The sequence below is a fragment of the Lethenteron reissneri genome, chromosome 36 (genome assembly GCF_015708825.2).
Source record: "Lethenteron reissneri isolate LAM-NWPU_2019-01 chromosome 36, ASM1570882v1, whole genome shotgun sequence".
In the NCBI taxonomy this organism is placed as follows: Eukaryota; Metazoa; Chordata; class Hyperoartia; order Petromyzontiformes; family Petromyzontidae; genus Lethenteron; species Lethenteron reissneri.
The window spans coordinates 10,953,928-10,968,813 of NC_083814.1; the positions used below are offsets into that span (position 1 = coordinate 10,953,928).

Sequence of the window (14,886 nt, forward strand, 5' to 3'; positions counted from 1 at the left end):
TAGGTCATCATCTTTGCAAGTGTTGTCGTGCCCCCACATTAGATGGCGAGACGGGTGGATGGATGAGCAGACAGTTATAGCGTGTCCTTAGTTGGAAAGCGATGAACAGAAACTATACCCTATTAATACTGTTAGGTTTTTTTCGGTAAAGTCACGTAGGTAAAAATAAATAATAAAAATTAATAATACAAATAATAGAATAATATAAATATTTCGGTAAAGTCACGTAGGGTAAAATAAATAATAAAAATAAATAATACAATTTATAGAATAATAGAAATATTTCTAATATTTTTATAATTTATTATTATTATTTACTTTTACCTACGTGACTTTACCGAAAAAACCTTAGAGTATGAATCATTGCAGTCACAAAAGCTTCAAATCTAGAATTTATACCCTATTTATCACAACATTAACGACGATTTATTTATTCACAAAATAAACGTGAGTTTACGACACAAATGTTCATCTTATAACTACCCATTATAAAAAAAAGCCTAATATATTATGCATACGTCTGCTTTTTAGAGACAGTCTTAACAGCAAAAACGGAATGCCACTATTTTAGTTTACGACGGGTTATATTGAGACATTATTTATTGAGTATTTTTATTTGTGCACTCACACACTTGCAGCAATAACGGCAATGATTAATAAGACGACGCCAACAACAACAACAACGACGACGACGACGAGGAGGACACCAATCCCACACCAGGCCTCACCTTGAAGGCCGGCACCTCACCGTTGCCAGGTGCCAGCTGTTGCCACGGCGATGGAGGAACGGGGTCCAGAGAGAAGCGGTAGACGGGGGGCTCCTGCCGCTCCCCTGCAATCTTGCTCACGAACACCGTCTGCACGAAGTCTGCCGGCGAAGCGGAAAGGAAAACCACCGTGGGTCCAGCTTTCGGCTGGGCCACCAAACAAAGACGGGCCACTGCACCGCGCGCTTTCAGATGCGCTTCTGCGGCCGTCTGGAACGCTCTTCCTTGCGATGTTAGAAAGCCACTGGGAGCTGTGTACTTTCAAATCCAGATTGAAAACTCATTTCTTTAGAACTGCTTTTGTCTCGACTTAAAGCTTTCGTGACTGCATGAATTCATACTCTTTGGTATGAAGTCACGTAGGTAGAAAAATAATAAAAATAATTTTTATTATTATTTATTTCTTTTTTCTATCTACGTGACTTTACCGAAGGAACCAAAGCGAAGAACTGCTTTTTGTGTTTAGTTTGTTGTCCTTCTCCCACACCTCCGAGAATCACGGTTGGCTACGTACGGTGCGAAAAAAGTTCAACATACATTCCTACATAGAGAGGGCATCACGTTAGCAGTGCTGTACGTGTGCAATGATTCATCCCCTGGCAACGTGGATGAAGGTTAGAGGTTAAGGTGCAGCCCTTCAATTCCTTGCTCAAGTCACTGCCGCCAAAAGGACCTCAACTAGAGGGAGCGCTAGAGAGCTCCGCTCGAGCGGGTATTTTGGCCTACTCTTCTAAGCTGGTCAGAAGTCTTGGACGAGGTAGGAATACCCACACTTTACCCAGCCACACGTGACCTACCTATTGACTCTCTGTGATGTATCCATTTAAACTGTTGGGTGGACACAGGTGAGGTGATTTAAGAATTGCACCGTAGCTTCAACTGCCACGCCGGGAGATCGAACCAGCATCCTCTGAATTGCAAGTCTCTCGTGCCCTAACCATTGCAGCACGGCAGCATCCCTCACGATTTGATGAACTTGGGGTGACAATTATGATTCAAGAATCATTCGAATATTTTTTGTCTCTCTGATATTGTTGAATCAGTTTCTATTTATTATATTTGTACAGCATTGTTTAGTCCAGGATCCTATCTATAACAATAGCATAACATTCCCCTATAACTCCCGTTTTCGTATAAATAATCTATTCTTAACAAATAATTGTATGCAGCCATTGCACGCTAAAGAATCGACATTTAAACGATACTGATGCATCGTTACATGCCAGCCAAAGCCAACTGCCTACAGGATACAAAAAAACAATTTCTGTCGTTGTAAAGAATGTGAGTAACAAAATAAATAAGCAGACAATAAGTCCCTCCTATATATCTGTCTCTCCACTTAGACAATAAAATGTGTGTATATTTATACACCCCATTAGCCAGACCAGCCTCTTGGGTGTGAATCTTTTCAGCAGCAGGTTGACTCTGCTGATGAGACACCGTACGTCAGAACCGGTGCAGAATTCGCTCGCAATTCAGAATCGGAATCTTTATTTAGACTGGAGGACGAAATCCGATGAGCTATGAAGCTCTTTGTCACCACATGTCCAGTACTGGGCGGCGGGTCAGCAGGTTACAGCAGCGAACAATAAATAAAACAAGGCTGCTGAAGGTAACGTGGCCAATGGGGATACGTCACGTAACATCATATCTCCTGTGTGGAGAGACAGATGTGGAATGGAGGTATCCCGTCAATTGACTTATTTACTTTTATAGTCTCGTGGATGGATCATTGATTCCTGGACTTCTCATGTCAGGGGAGGGGGGGGTGCTTCTTCTCCCACTGCCGGTCCGAGACTCGGCCGTTGCCCCCCCCCCCCCCCACACACACACAGGTACGTACACCACAGACCGCACACAGGTACTCACAACACACACACACAGGTACACACACAAACAGGTACGCACACCACACACACACACAGGTACACACACACAGGTACACACACCACACACACACACACAGGTACACACACCACACACACACAGGTACACACACCATACACACACACAGGTACACACATCACACACACACAGGTACTCACACCACACACACACAGGGACACACCACACACACACACAGGTACGCACACCACACACAGTTACACACACCACACACACAGGTACGCACACCACACACACACAGGTACACACACCACACACACACAGGTACGCACACCACACACACACAGGTACTCACATCACACACACACAGGTACTCACATCACACACACACACAGGGACACACCACACACACACACAGGTACACACCACACACACACACAGGTACACACACCACACACACACACAGGGACACACACACACACAGGTACACACACCACACACACACACAGGTACACACACCACACACACACACAGTTACTCACACCACACACACACACAGCTGAGTGTGAGGACCAACGACTTCATTTCACTCGGCCCACGGGCGACACGAAGCCCATCACTTTGAAACGAACCCGCAGAAAAGTCGACATTTATCGGTCATCGCAAGCACCTTAGCCGCGTTAATTGGGCGCAAGGCCCGAAATGTTCGACCTCGCAACACCCGGGGTTTGTAATAATAATAATAGCGCAGGCAGCCACTTCTGTCACTGAAAGGGCCTCTTGCCGCGACAGGAATGACCCAGGCATCCGCGCGTGTGTGTGTTAATGTGCGGTTGTCTGTCTTTTTTTTTGCCTTCCGGAGACGGATGGATTGTGTCTTATATTCGGGCCCCGCGTAAGGAAATGGTTGCCCCCCCCCCCGCCTCCATCACCCCTTGCCCGCCTCAACCCCTGATCCTCCTCCCCGGAGTTCACCTTTCAGCTCGAGGCTGGGTGTGAATAAAAGTGTGAGAGGATTTCGTTGAGGTGGGGATTTTCACATTTCAATTATTGAAACCTAAACCGGGTCTTCTCTTGTTGTTGTTGTTGTTGTTTGGGTAAACGGATAAATATTTAATTTAAAATAAAATTCTAGGGATTGCATTGCCAAGGGTGGTCAAACACAGGCTTTAAAACTACAGCTGCTATATATATACATATACTAACACTGCCAACATAGCAAGGGCCTTAGATTACCGCAGTACCGGTTTTTGTTGTCGTAAGTTACAGTAACAAATAATGAGGGCAGTGGTGCAGTGGTTTACCGCCCTTTGCTACGAACTCAACAACCCGAGTTTGATTTCCCAGCCAGGGCTAGTGATATCTGAATCAATCTTTAGCGCAGAGTTTTTACCGGCCGCGCCACGAAATGGGAAACGGTCCCATGCTGTACTCGTACAAGGCCGTGTTATGTGAAAACCCTTTCCCATTACATTTCAATATTACTGACGTGTACCGCATAAGTACGTGTACGTCATCAGTTTTTCTTACGATTCCATTCTGACAAAGTACATGTAAGTCGAAATAAAATATATTCACCAGTATCCAGGCTCCCACAAGGTCGTGCGAGAGAGCGTGTGGTACAGTTTGGCACCGGCTATCGTAGAGTGCGGCCGTGTCGCTAAAATCCTCTGCGGTGAATTCGATGTCTTTCAAAACAACGGCGCTACGCCTTAAAGCTTTCGTGACTGCAGGGATTCATCTTCTTGGTTCTTTCGGTAAAGTCACGTAGAAGGGAAGTAATAAAATAATAAAAATAAAACATAATAAAATAAAATAATTCTCACGACGTTTCGGCTACAACGCAAGCAGCCGTCTTCAGGTGAAGAAGACGGCTGCTTGCGTTGTAGCCGAAACGTCGTGAGAATTATTTTATTATGTTTTATTTTTATTATTTTATTACTTCCCTTCTACGTGACTTTACCGAAAGAACCAAGAAGGCGCTACGCCTCTTTGAATAAAATTTACGTCAGCCGCTTGAGCGTTCCGAAATTCAGCTGTGAACGGGACCGCCCAACCCTGAAACTTTCAAACGTCTCGCAGCGGGAAAAGGTTAACCCTCCTCCGCTGAAAACACACTAACACGAAATAAACATTATGTTTTTATCATTCTCTGGCCCCAGCCCCCGCCTACCCACCGCCCACCGTCCCCCACCCCTCCACGGAACGACGTACCCCTATGGTTTGAAATTCACTCCTGTAGGGCAGCGTAGCGGGGAGAGCCGAGGCAGCCTCAACAGCTTCGCTAGGGGGGAGGGGGGCAGCTCTTTGAGAGTGCCCAGTGGGAGCTGAACAAGCAGCCGGAATTTACGCTACAAATACAATTTTGTGGAGACCGCGTTGGCAGGTGCCATGTGAAAACACGCAGGCTGGCAACGCAGCACTTTGCTACCAACCTCAGTTAAGAGGCGGTGTTTCGTTTGTTGTTGTTGTTGTTATTATTATTACTACTTTGCTTGTTTACCCAGCAACGTCTCAAGATGTTGTTTTGTCACGCTGGGTTCCTGCCAAGTGTTTGTTTTTTTTCACAATAATGCGAGCGGCAATGTAGCCGTGTGTTATTCCGATTGAGTAACTTGTAGATAATATTTAAGCACTGGGATGTTTTGGCCAATAACAGTTACGTGGTATATTGTTTTAGCTATGGGAAGAAAGCAGATAACATGGGAGACCACTCGTGGAGAACAGGGGGGGAGCACCACTGCAAAAAGACAAAGATCCCCCGTATAGCCTTAACAGACTGTAGGGGCAAGTGCTGTTACCGAGCACCTATGAAGGCCGCAACGGTACACGAGGGGGTGGGTGGCCAGCACCACGCCCGATCGCCTTTGTCTCCCCAGTGGCGATGTTTACACACCGCACCAGGTACTCATTTGAGGCTGAGTCGACCTAGGGGAGGCCCAGGACAGGTTCAGATAATCGTCACTGGTGTTGGCCGTGGACGGGAATCGAACCCGGGTCGCCAGGTTCTTGCTTTGAGGCACGAGTGTTACCACTGCACAATCCTGAACAGCAGCAGCAGCAGTTCCACGGTGCAGGGGTGGGGTGACCTCTGCCTAACCGATGGTCAAATTGGACTTTCAAATACAGCACACACACACACGTTACAACACGCCTAAGCGCGACCCAAAAATAGCACGAACATATTTCGGGCTCACCTCTACCACCCGCCGCTTTGCTTCACACACGCGCCGAGGTCGGGTCGCAGTTCCGAAGTTACACACATACACACAACCAAGACGCTTGCAGGGAAAAATACATCTTGTTTGCGGACCATTCCCGAAGTGAGAGGCAGTCTCGTGTGGCCCAGGGGCCGTGCATGAAATGAAGCCGCGGGGATATTTGATCCATGGTCCAGAAGGTCCCCAACTTGTGAGCCCTCGAATCAGCCGTGCCACTTGATGTCACGTTTCTTCGAGCTTGTAAGTTTGCGAATTCTGCATGTACGTGCTGTGTTGTACTTGTGTTTATTTACTTTTAGCTTTGCCACACATTCAAATTTAATTCCAAGTTAAACGCCAATACATTTACAATAATAAAAATGTGCTACGTCTGTCTAGGTAAAGGATACATGTGACCTGCCCATCGACTCGCGGTGTACCGATTTACTGGCCAACCATTTAGTACGTACGCAAAAATCTGTCAAAACTTGACCCCGAATCGGACGATGTTTAATCCACGCAGAAACGATCAAGGAGTAATAATATTGACGTGTTTAAGCAAACAGATAGTCCACCGCCGGACTATCTAACTCATTTGAAGGCCAATGTAGACAAATTATTATCGAGGCTTCACCCCCCCCCGCCCCGTTTCCTATGCGTACATTGTCAGTAGACCCCCCCCCCCCCCATACGCAAGCGTTCGCATTTGGGTTAACCCCCCTCCCCCCTCCATGTGTACGTACTAAATGGATTTCCCCTTACACTGATGGTCTGTATAGAGGTGGTGGTGGGAAGGATTTAAGAAACTTGCACCACTCTTTCAACTGCATTGATTGATTGACCTGGTTAGGTCTGCATTGCAAGTCCAGTAATACTATCCATTACACCATTCAATTGGCACGGTTGGCTACGTACGGTGCGAAAAAAGTTCAACACAAGATATCCCGTATAGCCTGAACAGACTGTTGGGGCAAGTGCTGTTAGCGAGCACCTATGACGGCCAGCACGGCACACGAGAAAGTGGGTGGCCAGAACCACGCCCGGCCGCCTTTGTCTCCCGAGTGACGATGTTTACACACCGCACCAGGTACTCATTTGAGGCTGAGTCGACCTAGGGGAGGCCCAGAACCGGTTCAGATAATCGTCACCGATGTTGGCCGTGAGCAGGAATCGAATCAGCGCGCTAACCGCTATGCCACCGCTCCCCCCACACGTACACACACACACGTACATACACACACACACGTACATACACACACGTACATACACACACACACGTACACACACAAGTACGTAAAAAGATCCCCCGTATAGCCTGGAACAGACTGTTGGAGCAAGTGCTGTTAGCGAGCGCCTATGAAGGCCGGAACGGTACACGAGGGGGTGGGTGGCCAGTACCACGCCCGACCGCCTTTGTCTCCCTAGTAGCAATGTTTACACACCGCACGAGTCGACCTAGGGGAGGCCCGGGACCGGTTCAGATAATCGTCACTGGTGTTGGTCGTGAGCGGGAATCGAACCCGTGTCGCCGGGTTCGTAGCACAGCGCGCTAACCGCTACACTACCGCTCCCCACAAACACGTACATATACACACACACGTACACACACACACACGTACATACACACACACGTACATACACACGCAGGCCACGCCACGGAAGCACCCGTCTCTCTATCTCCGAAGCCCAACCCACCCTCGACGGCATGCGAGCCGTCTGTCGCTCTGGCGAGCCGTGTGAGGAAAGTTAAAGCTCCCACCGCATGACCCCTCGTGTAACACAAAGCAAAAGGTCAGCCTCCCACCACGTGACCCCTGTTTAAAACACAGCGGGCCCCTTGACCCCCCCCCCCCACGCCACCTGCGAACGCTGCGAGGCTTTGACTGCTGAATATGAAGCCCGTCCTAATTCATGCTGAATTTGTGTTAGCCGAACACTTTCGTCAACAACCCTCCTGTCGGGTCTCAACGTGACACAGACCTATAACGGACGGCGGCTTCAGCCAAAGGGGACTTGCTTCGTAACGCATGGAGAAAGGTGTATTGCCTCAAGCGTCACCTCTCATATATTTTTTCATTTTAAGGCCACAGTCTTATTGACGAATGCGTCGCATTTACAGTACGATGATGATTATGATTTCTTGTGCATGAGCACCGCGACCAACGCAGCAGCAGCAGCACCAAACGCTCCGCGTCTAATTCATGCAGGCAGGGAACGTGGCCTTTGAGCCCTTTCGCCTCGCAGCCCCGCGCAACTCCGACACGCACCCCTTGGAGAGGCCGTTTGCCTGGGCCAATTCCCGGCGAGAGAGAGAGGAGAGAGAGAGAGGAGATAGAGGAGAGAGAGATGAAGCCCCGCTTGAGTGCCTGCACGTGAGCTAAAAACGCTTAAGTGGCACCGTTCCCAGGTGCTCGGAAAAGAAAAGTGAACGAAACCTCCGACGCGTCAGTGAAATATCCCGCGCACGTTTGGCGAGAACGAAAGCGACCGTGGGTCTTCTCCCCCCACCCCCCCCCCCCCCCCCCCCCCAATTGCCGTATGCGCAAAGCCGACCTTGAGAAAAAGAAAAACCTCCGCTAATTTGTCAGGCGTCGCCCTCCCTAACGTCGGAACAACCTTCACGGACGGCAATCCGAAGTTACCCGGCTTCGTGCTGAGCGCGCTTCGAGACGCAGCCTCGTTGGAATTATTCAACCGCGATCACTTTCATCCCCGTTCCCCGCGTGGCATTGCTGGCCATGCCAAGCACGGCCCATGATGAATCTGCAATTATAGCGGCTCTTTTGGCCACTATTACAGTGGTGGTAGAGCAATTGCTGTGCTAAAAAAGGTATGACGCGCAGCCCTGGAATTTCTTGCTCATTCTACTGCATGCTATAGGGAGCTCCAGAGAACCCCTCGCGAGCGTGTGTCGGCCTACTCTTCCACTCTGGCCAGATGTTGTTGTAAGAGGTTGGAGCACCCACGCTTTATCCCACCACACGTGACCTACTGATCGACTAATCGTGGCTATACTCGTGTATGCCGCTGCTAGGCGGAGGGATATATGGAACTTTCAGCATTGTTTCAACGATCGCGACCGGGAGATCGACCCTGTGACCCTCTGGATTGCAAGTCGCACGCACCAACCATTGCACCACAGCACCAACCGGTTTTGACCTTTTGGACACCACGGCGATTGCGTCACTTTGAACCGTAATCCAGCACTGTGGAGGAGACGAGCAGGCAGTACAGCAAGCGGGTTGCATCCGCCCGTGCGAAGTTTAAGAGTGTTTACCCGCTCGCGTGCGTGGATTTCCTCGGCTTCCTCCCACACAGCAAACACGTCAGATCAAGACCCTGCCAAGAAAGAGTCTTGAATACTCGGTGAAGCTTTCCTGCCTTCACTAATGGCATTGTTGTTAGCGCCACCCTTGTGGACTGCAGCGCCAGGATGAAGGAGGCTCAACTCAGTAAACGAGCAGGTGAAACAGTTTAGAAAGAGATTTACAGACAGATTGCTAATTAAGTTAACGATTGAATGTAAAACTATCGTGGGTAATTGTGGCCGCAAAACATAGACCAGCCAAAGCGTGCGATTAATTAAAAAAATAACCTCCATGAGAGAGATAAATAAATGTAGCTGCTTCATATTCATTGTTTTCTTAATACGGTGAGGACAAGTAAAATTACTGCAGCGCATATTCAGTGTAAATTATGCATCTATGTAACTTATGCCGTTGGCTGATGTTTAAAAGCAAAACGGATTAAGGCAAATTAATAATTGCAAGTGTTATTAATTTCCATACACGTTTTACTACGGTGGTCCTTTCAAGGCAATGTCATTGCAGCATCGCTCGATGTGCAACGCAAATGTTTTATTCATATGCTTGCCGTGTCGAGCTGTGAACCTCAGGACCCACGTGGAAGCCGGGCTACCTGCTGTCTGTTCACGTGCGTGCGCCCGATGGGGTTAAATTCCGTACGAAACTCGGATAAGTCTTCGCCTCGAAGCCTCGATTGAGACTTCCTCAAATGATTGTCTAGCAAGCCTCTGATTTCTCATAATTTCTCCTTCCAAGTGGCGCGCACGGTGAGGGCAATGCGCGTGTTTGTGGTACGCGTGTGTGTGTATACAAGGTCGAGCAGTGGCATAGTGGTTAACGCACCGGCTGAATTGTATTCTCGGCAACGGCTAACATCAGTGGCGAGCGATATCTGAAACGGTCCTGCCACCCTCCCCCCCCCCACACCACCAAACTTGCATTGACCTGCGTGGGGAAGTATGGCTAAAAAAAACACCGGAATGACTGACATGGGATTGGGGAGGCATTCACCCAGCAGTTGAGTGACATATGGATTTAAATGATTATATATAGAAGCAAAAAAGGTAGGAAAAAATATAATTACGTTTTACATTTCCCGTACCGTATTGGGTTACTGCGTCATTTGAGAGCCATACCAATTTACCCAAACCAAGTTGCAACGGCAACGTGCGATTAAAATAGGACTTGTAATTGTAAATTACACACACCACGAAACGCAAAATTCAGAGGGACTTTTTTGTGAATTATGCATGCTGGCCTGAATGTCAATATGAAAATCCTTCACTGCGAAAACACGACACAAATAATAAACATAGGCAGTATACATAACGTGCAGTGGCTGCATATATGCGCATATTTGTTTATTATAATATTAAGTCAACCAATATATACAAAATATTAACGTGCCTTTGTCAATCCAATGCTGGATGCAGGCCTCCCTTATATCACATGTTAGTGGAGGGGATTGTTTTTTTCTGTCCATACAGAGTCATAATCATTATACTGGAGTAGGAATCCGATGAGCGATGAAGCTGTTTTCACAGATGTTCAGTAGGGGCAGGTCAGAAAGTTACAACAACAACAAAAAACAACAAAAAATATAAAAACACGATGGGAGTTCAAAGAATAGGAAAGGTAAGCAACGTGACTTTACCGAAAAAAACTCAGAGTATGTGAAGTATTCTTGAAGACGCGTGGACAACGGGGTAAGGCACACGTATTTATTTGCACAATGTCTTACAATACTGGAGGGATGTATCGGCCCCCTCACCCGTACAACTGGGAATTCACCCCTAGCTAGCCTTCCTAGCCGAGTCCTCCGCTAACGGGCTAGGGGAGGCTGTCTGGCCCGACACTGGTCAGTCGGGCTACGGTACCCGGAATCCCAGAGGTCTGACTCTGGTTCCGGGACCACGCCACTGGCTCCAGCCTGCACTGCCCTTACAAGGGCGGCGTCCCAGGGGGAGTCCAGGGCCTATCTGGCCGGTCTTCTCTCTTCCCTTAACTACACTAAGACTGAGCCTCGAGCTCTCTGGCTCAACCCTTTTTATACCCCCCTAGAGGATCGAAACCCCCCTCACGCCGTCCAGTACGGACGTCGTTGCGGGCACCACCCCGTGTGCTCACGGAGTCCCCGCCCACTGTGTTTGTTATCCGTTAGCCCCTATGCAAACAGCCCTACACAAACAGCCCCTCTGTAACAGCCCTACATCACCCCCCCCTGTACAGCTCGCAGCCGTCCCGGCTGCAACAACTTTAATAAAGGCTATTTAACCCCTGGATACCCGCGTGTGCCTTAAAAAACGTTTTTAACGCTAACATGAAGGAACCAACAGCAACAACGACAACAGCAACAACAATGACAACAACAAAACCCACAACCCCGAAGGGAACAATCCGACGCACCCCCCCTGAATAAATACGAATACCGTAAGAGCGACGCATATATACAGGTTAAGCAGGGAACTCGCAGCACACATGCAACACAACACAAAAAAAATGTGTTAGGAGCTCCCCACCGACGCAGCACCACGCAACCGTACGTAAGAGAGAAGAAGAAAAAAATGTTCGTCCAATGCATTATAAGAGTCTGCGCATTTTTGCGCGTGTCCTTGCTGCAGGCCCGTCACACGGGGCAATCCCGGGTGGCGAACCCGCCGGTGGCGGTTGTTCGTTTTGTATAGAGTCCGCGTCTGACGTCGCGGGAACCTCGGCGTCCCTTGCAGCAGCAGGTGGGTGCGGGCTCGTCAGTCCCGATGCACCTGGAGGTGGCACGGCCGGCAAGGCATTAGGTGAGCGCGGTGGAGACGGAGCTAGTGAGTCGGTCGACCCCCCACACGTCTGGCCACGCATGTGTGAAGTGGGTTTGTGTACCGCGACGAAAGGTTTCAACCGAGAGGGGTGCACGAACCATCGCCGCTTCCCCCAACGAATGCGCACGCACTGTGGTCGCAAGACCTCGACCACTTCCACGGGGCCCCGCCACGGCCGCGCCAGCTTAGGGGAGGTGGCCAGGGGTACTTGGGGACAGTGCAACCATGCCCTGTCCCCCGGTTTCCACTGTATTACATGCGCCCGACCCAGCCTGAGGCGCTCGTTCGCCTTTTGACGGAGGTCCGAGTTCAACCTCGCAGCATCCCGCGCCTCTGTTAATTTAGCCAGATTAAATTTGACGTGGTCAGCCAATTTAGTTTTTCCTTGCGGGTCGGGGATCTGCAGCTGGGCGCGAACAGGCGGGTCGGGTTCGCGACCGTACATAAGGTAAAAGGGGGAAAACCCCGTAGCTGCATGGGGTGCCATCCGGTATGCCGCCAAGACCCCCTGAATATGCAGGTCCCAATCAGTCTGAGAATCTGAGACCTGCTGTGCCATCATTGACGAAATGGTGCGATGCAGGCGCTCGACCATTCCGTCTGTCTGTGGGTGATACGGGGAGGTCCGAATTTTCTTTGTGCCTAAGAGGTCACAAACTTGTTTAAGTAATTTGCTTGAAAAATTTTTACCCTGGTCGGTCAGCAGCCGTTCCGGAGCACCTTTGTCCAGGACGTATCCCTGAACAAAGGCGTCCACAATGGCTGCTGCCGACTGGTTGGCAAGGGGCCAGGCCATGGGCCAGCGCGTAAAATACTCGACTCCTGTCAGCAAATACCTATTGCCCTTGGGGGTGGCGGGAAATGGGCCCAAGATGTCCAGCGCGACAAGCTCATTTATTCTGGACACCTTGATTGATTGTAAAGGCGGGTTAGACTCCCGTGCCGGCGGTTTCCGTTGCGCACACCGCGGGCATGAATTCAAAAGATCCCCAACGTCCTTTGTCATACCAGGCCAAAAAAAATCTAGTTGTATCAGTGCAAGGGTCTTTAGAGTCCCCAGATGTAACAGGCGCTCATGCGCGGCCCACACCACTTTGCCTCGCAACTCCGAAGGGACGACCAGCCGATGTCGCTGTAATTTTGCGTCCCAATGCATGAGCAGACCCTGTACCATTTCCCATGCACCTGAATCACCTTTCACCCGGCCAGCACCCCCGACGCGACGACGCCACCCGAGGAGGGAGGTATCCTCCATTTGGAGGCGCCCCCACTCAGTGACGGGCAACCCCAACAGGGAATCCCTTCCCTGTTGTTCGATCGAATCATCAGGCAGTGGTTCGTCGTCGTCGGTGGCTGCCAGGATCGGAACCGATGCGTCCCCTGAAGGTCTGCAACGTCCCGACCCCAGGAGGCATGCACATTCCGAGGTGGTTGGCATGCGTGACAGAGCGTCCGCGTTGGTATGGCGAACGCCCTTACGGTAAGTGGTCTCAAAATCAAAATCCTGGAGAACCTCCAACCATCGAGACAACTGTCCCGATGGTTGTTGAACCCGCAGGGCATACTGTAGTGCCGCATGATCTGTGCGGACGGTGAAATGCCGACCGTACAGATATGGGCGATACTGTTGGATGAAAAAAACAATTGCCAACAGTTCTCTACGGGTGACACAATATCTCTGCTCCGCAGGAGACAACACCCGACTACCGTATGCGACCACCCGTTCAACGCCATCAACCACCTGGGAAAGCACACCCCCAATACCCGTGTTGCTCGCATCGGTGTCGAGCAAAAAGGGCTTCGAAAAATCAGGGTAGATCAAGGGAGGGGCTTTCACCAGGGCGTCCCGAAGGGAGCGGAACGCAGCCTCCTCCTCTTGACCCCAGTGGAACCGAACCCCTTTAGATGTTAAAGCGTGCAGGGGTTTAGCAATTGTCGCAAAATCAGCAACAAACCGTCGATAATACGACGCGAACCCAATGAAACTCCTGACCTCTCCCACCGAGGTGGGAGTCGGCCAGGAGCTGACACACTGCGTTTTGGCGGGATCGGTAGCAATACCTGAGCGTCCCACGATGTGCCCCAAATAACGCACCGAATCACGCAACAAATGGCATTTTTGGGGCTTGAATTTCAAATTAGCAGCCCGCATCTTTAGGAAAACCGCCCGCAACCTCTGGAGATGTTCATCAAAGGTTTTTCCAAAGACGATAACGTCATCCAAATAAATGAGGCACGACTCCCATTGCAGTCCAGCCAAAACCAATTCCATTAAACGCTGGAAAGTTGCCGGCGCTGAGTGTAAGCCCATCGGCAACCGGTTGAATTGAAACAAGCCGTGCGGTGTACGAAAAGCAGTTTTAGGCTTTGACTCATCATCCAGAGGAAGCTGCCAGAATCCCGAAAGTAAATCGAGTGTGGAAAAGAATCGCGCTCCCGCCAAGGCGTCAAGCGATTCATCCATCCGAGGGAGCGGGTATGCGTCGGCAACCGAAATTTTATTAAGACGCCGGAAGTCAACGCAAAACCGCAACGAACCGTCCTGCTTTTTAACCAGGACGATCGGCGCTCCCCAAGGGCTGGTGGAAGGAGAAATGATGTCCGCGGCCAACATGTCATCAACAGCCGATTTGACATGGTCCTTTTCGGCGGGACTCAACCGAAACGGATTTTGGCGAATTGGCGCGCTGTCACCCGTGTCAATATGGTGACGCAGCAAGTGAGTGCAACCCAAATCATATTTATTTCGACTAAAAACGTCGGAAAATTCTCGCAGTAATGTTTTAAGTTGTTGACGCTCTGAATCGGACAGGTCCGTCGATCCCGCACAAAGCGCCTCGAGCCACCCTTCATCGCTGTCCGAATGCGGTCGCGACGCAGGGACAGTGTTGACGCAATTTACGGCGGGTTCCTCACACGGCACCGGCGTTGCGTGAGCAAGCACGGTCCCCTGTGG

The 14,886-nt window shown here is 49.9% G+C and overlaps 1 protein-coding gene across 1 annotated transcript in view; it reads right to left on the reverse strand.

Annotated features, from left to right (window-relative positions):
- The window catches only part of DISP3 (dispatched RND transporter family member 3), a 199,467-nt gene that overhangs the window by 79,893 nt on the left and 104,688 nt on the right, over positions 1-14,886 (reverse strand). Inside the window, exon 13 of the mRNA XM_061566372.1 lies at positions 729-868. Coding sequence (XP_061422356.1) covers positions 729-868 — 140 coding nt within the window. The remainder of the gene's footprint in view (positions 1-728; positions 869-14,886) is intronic.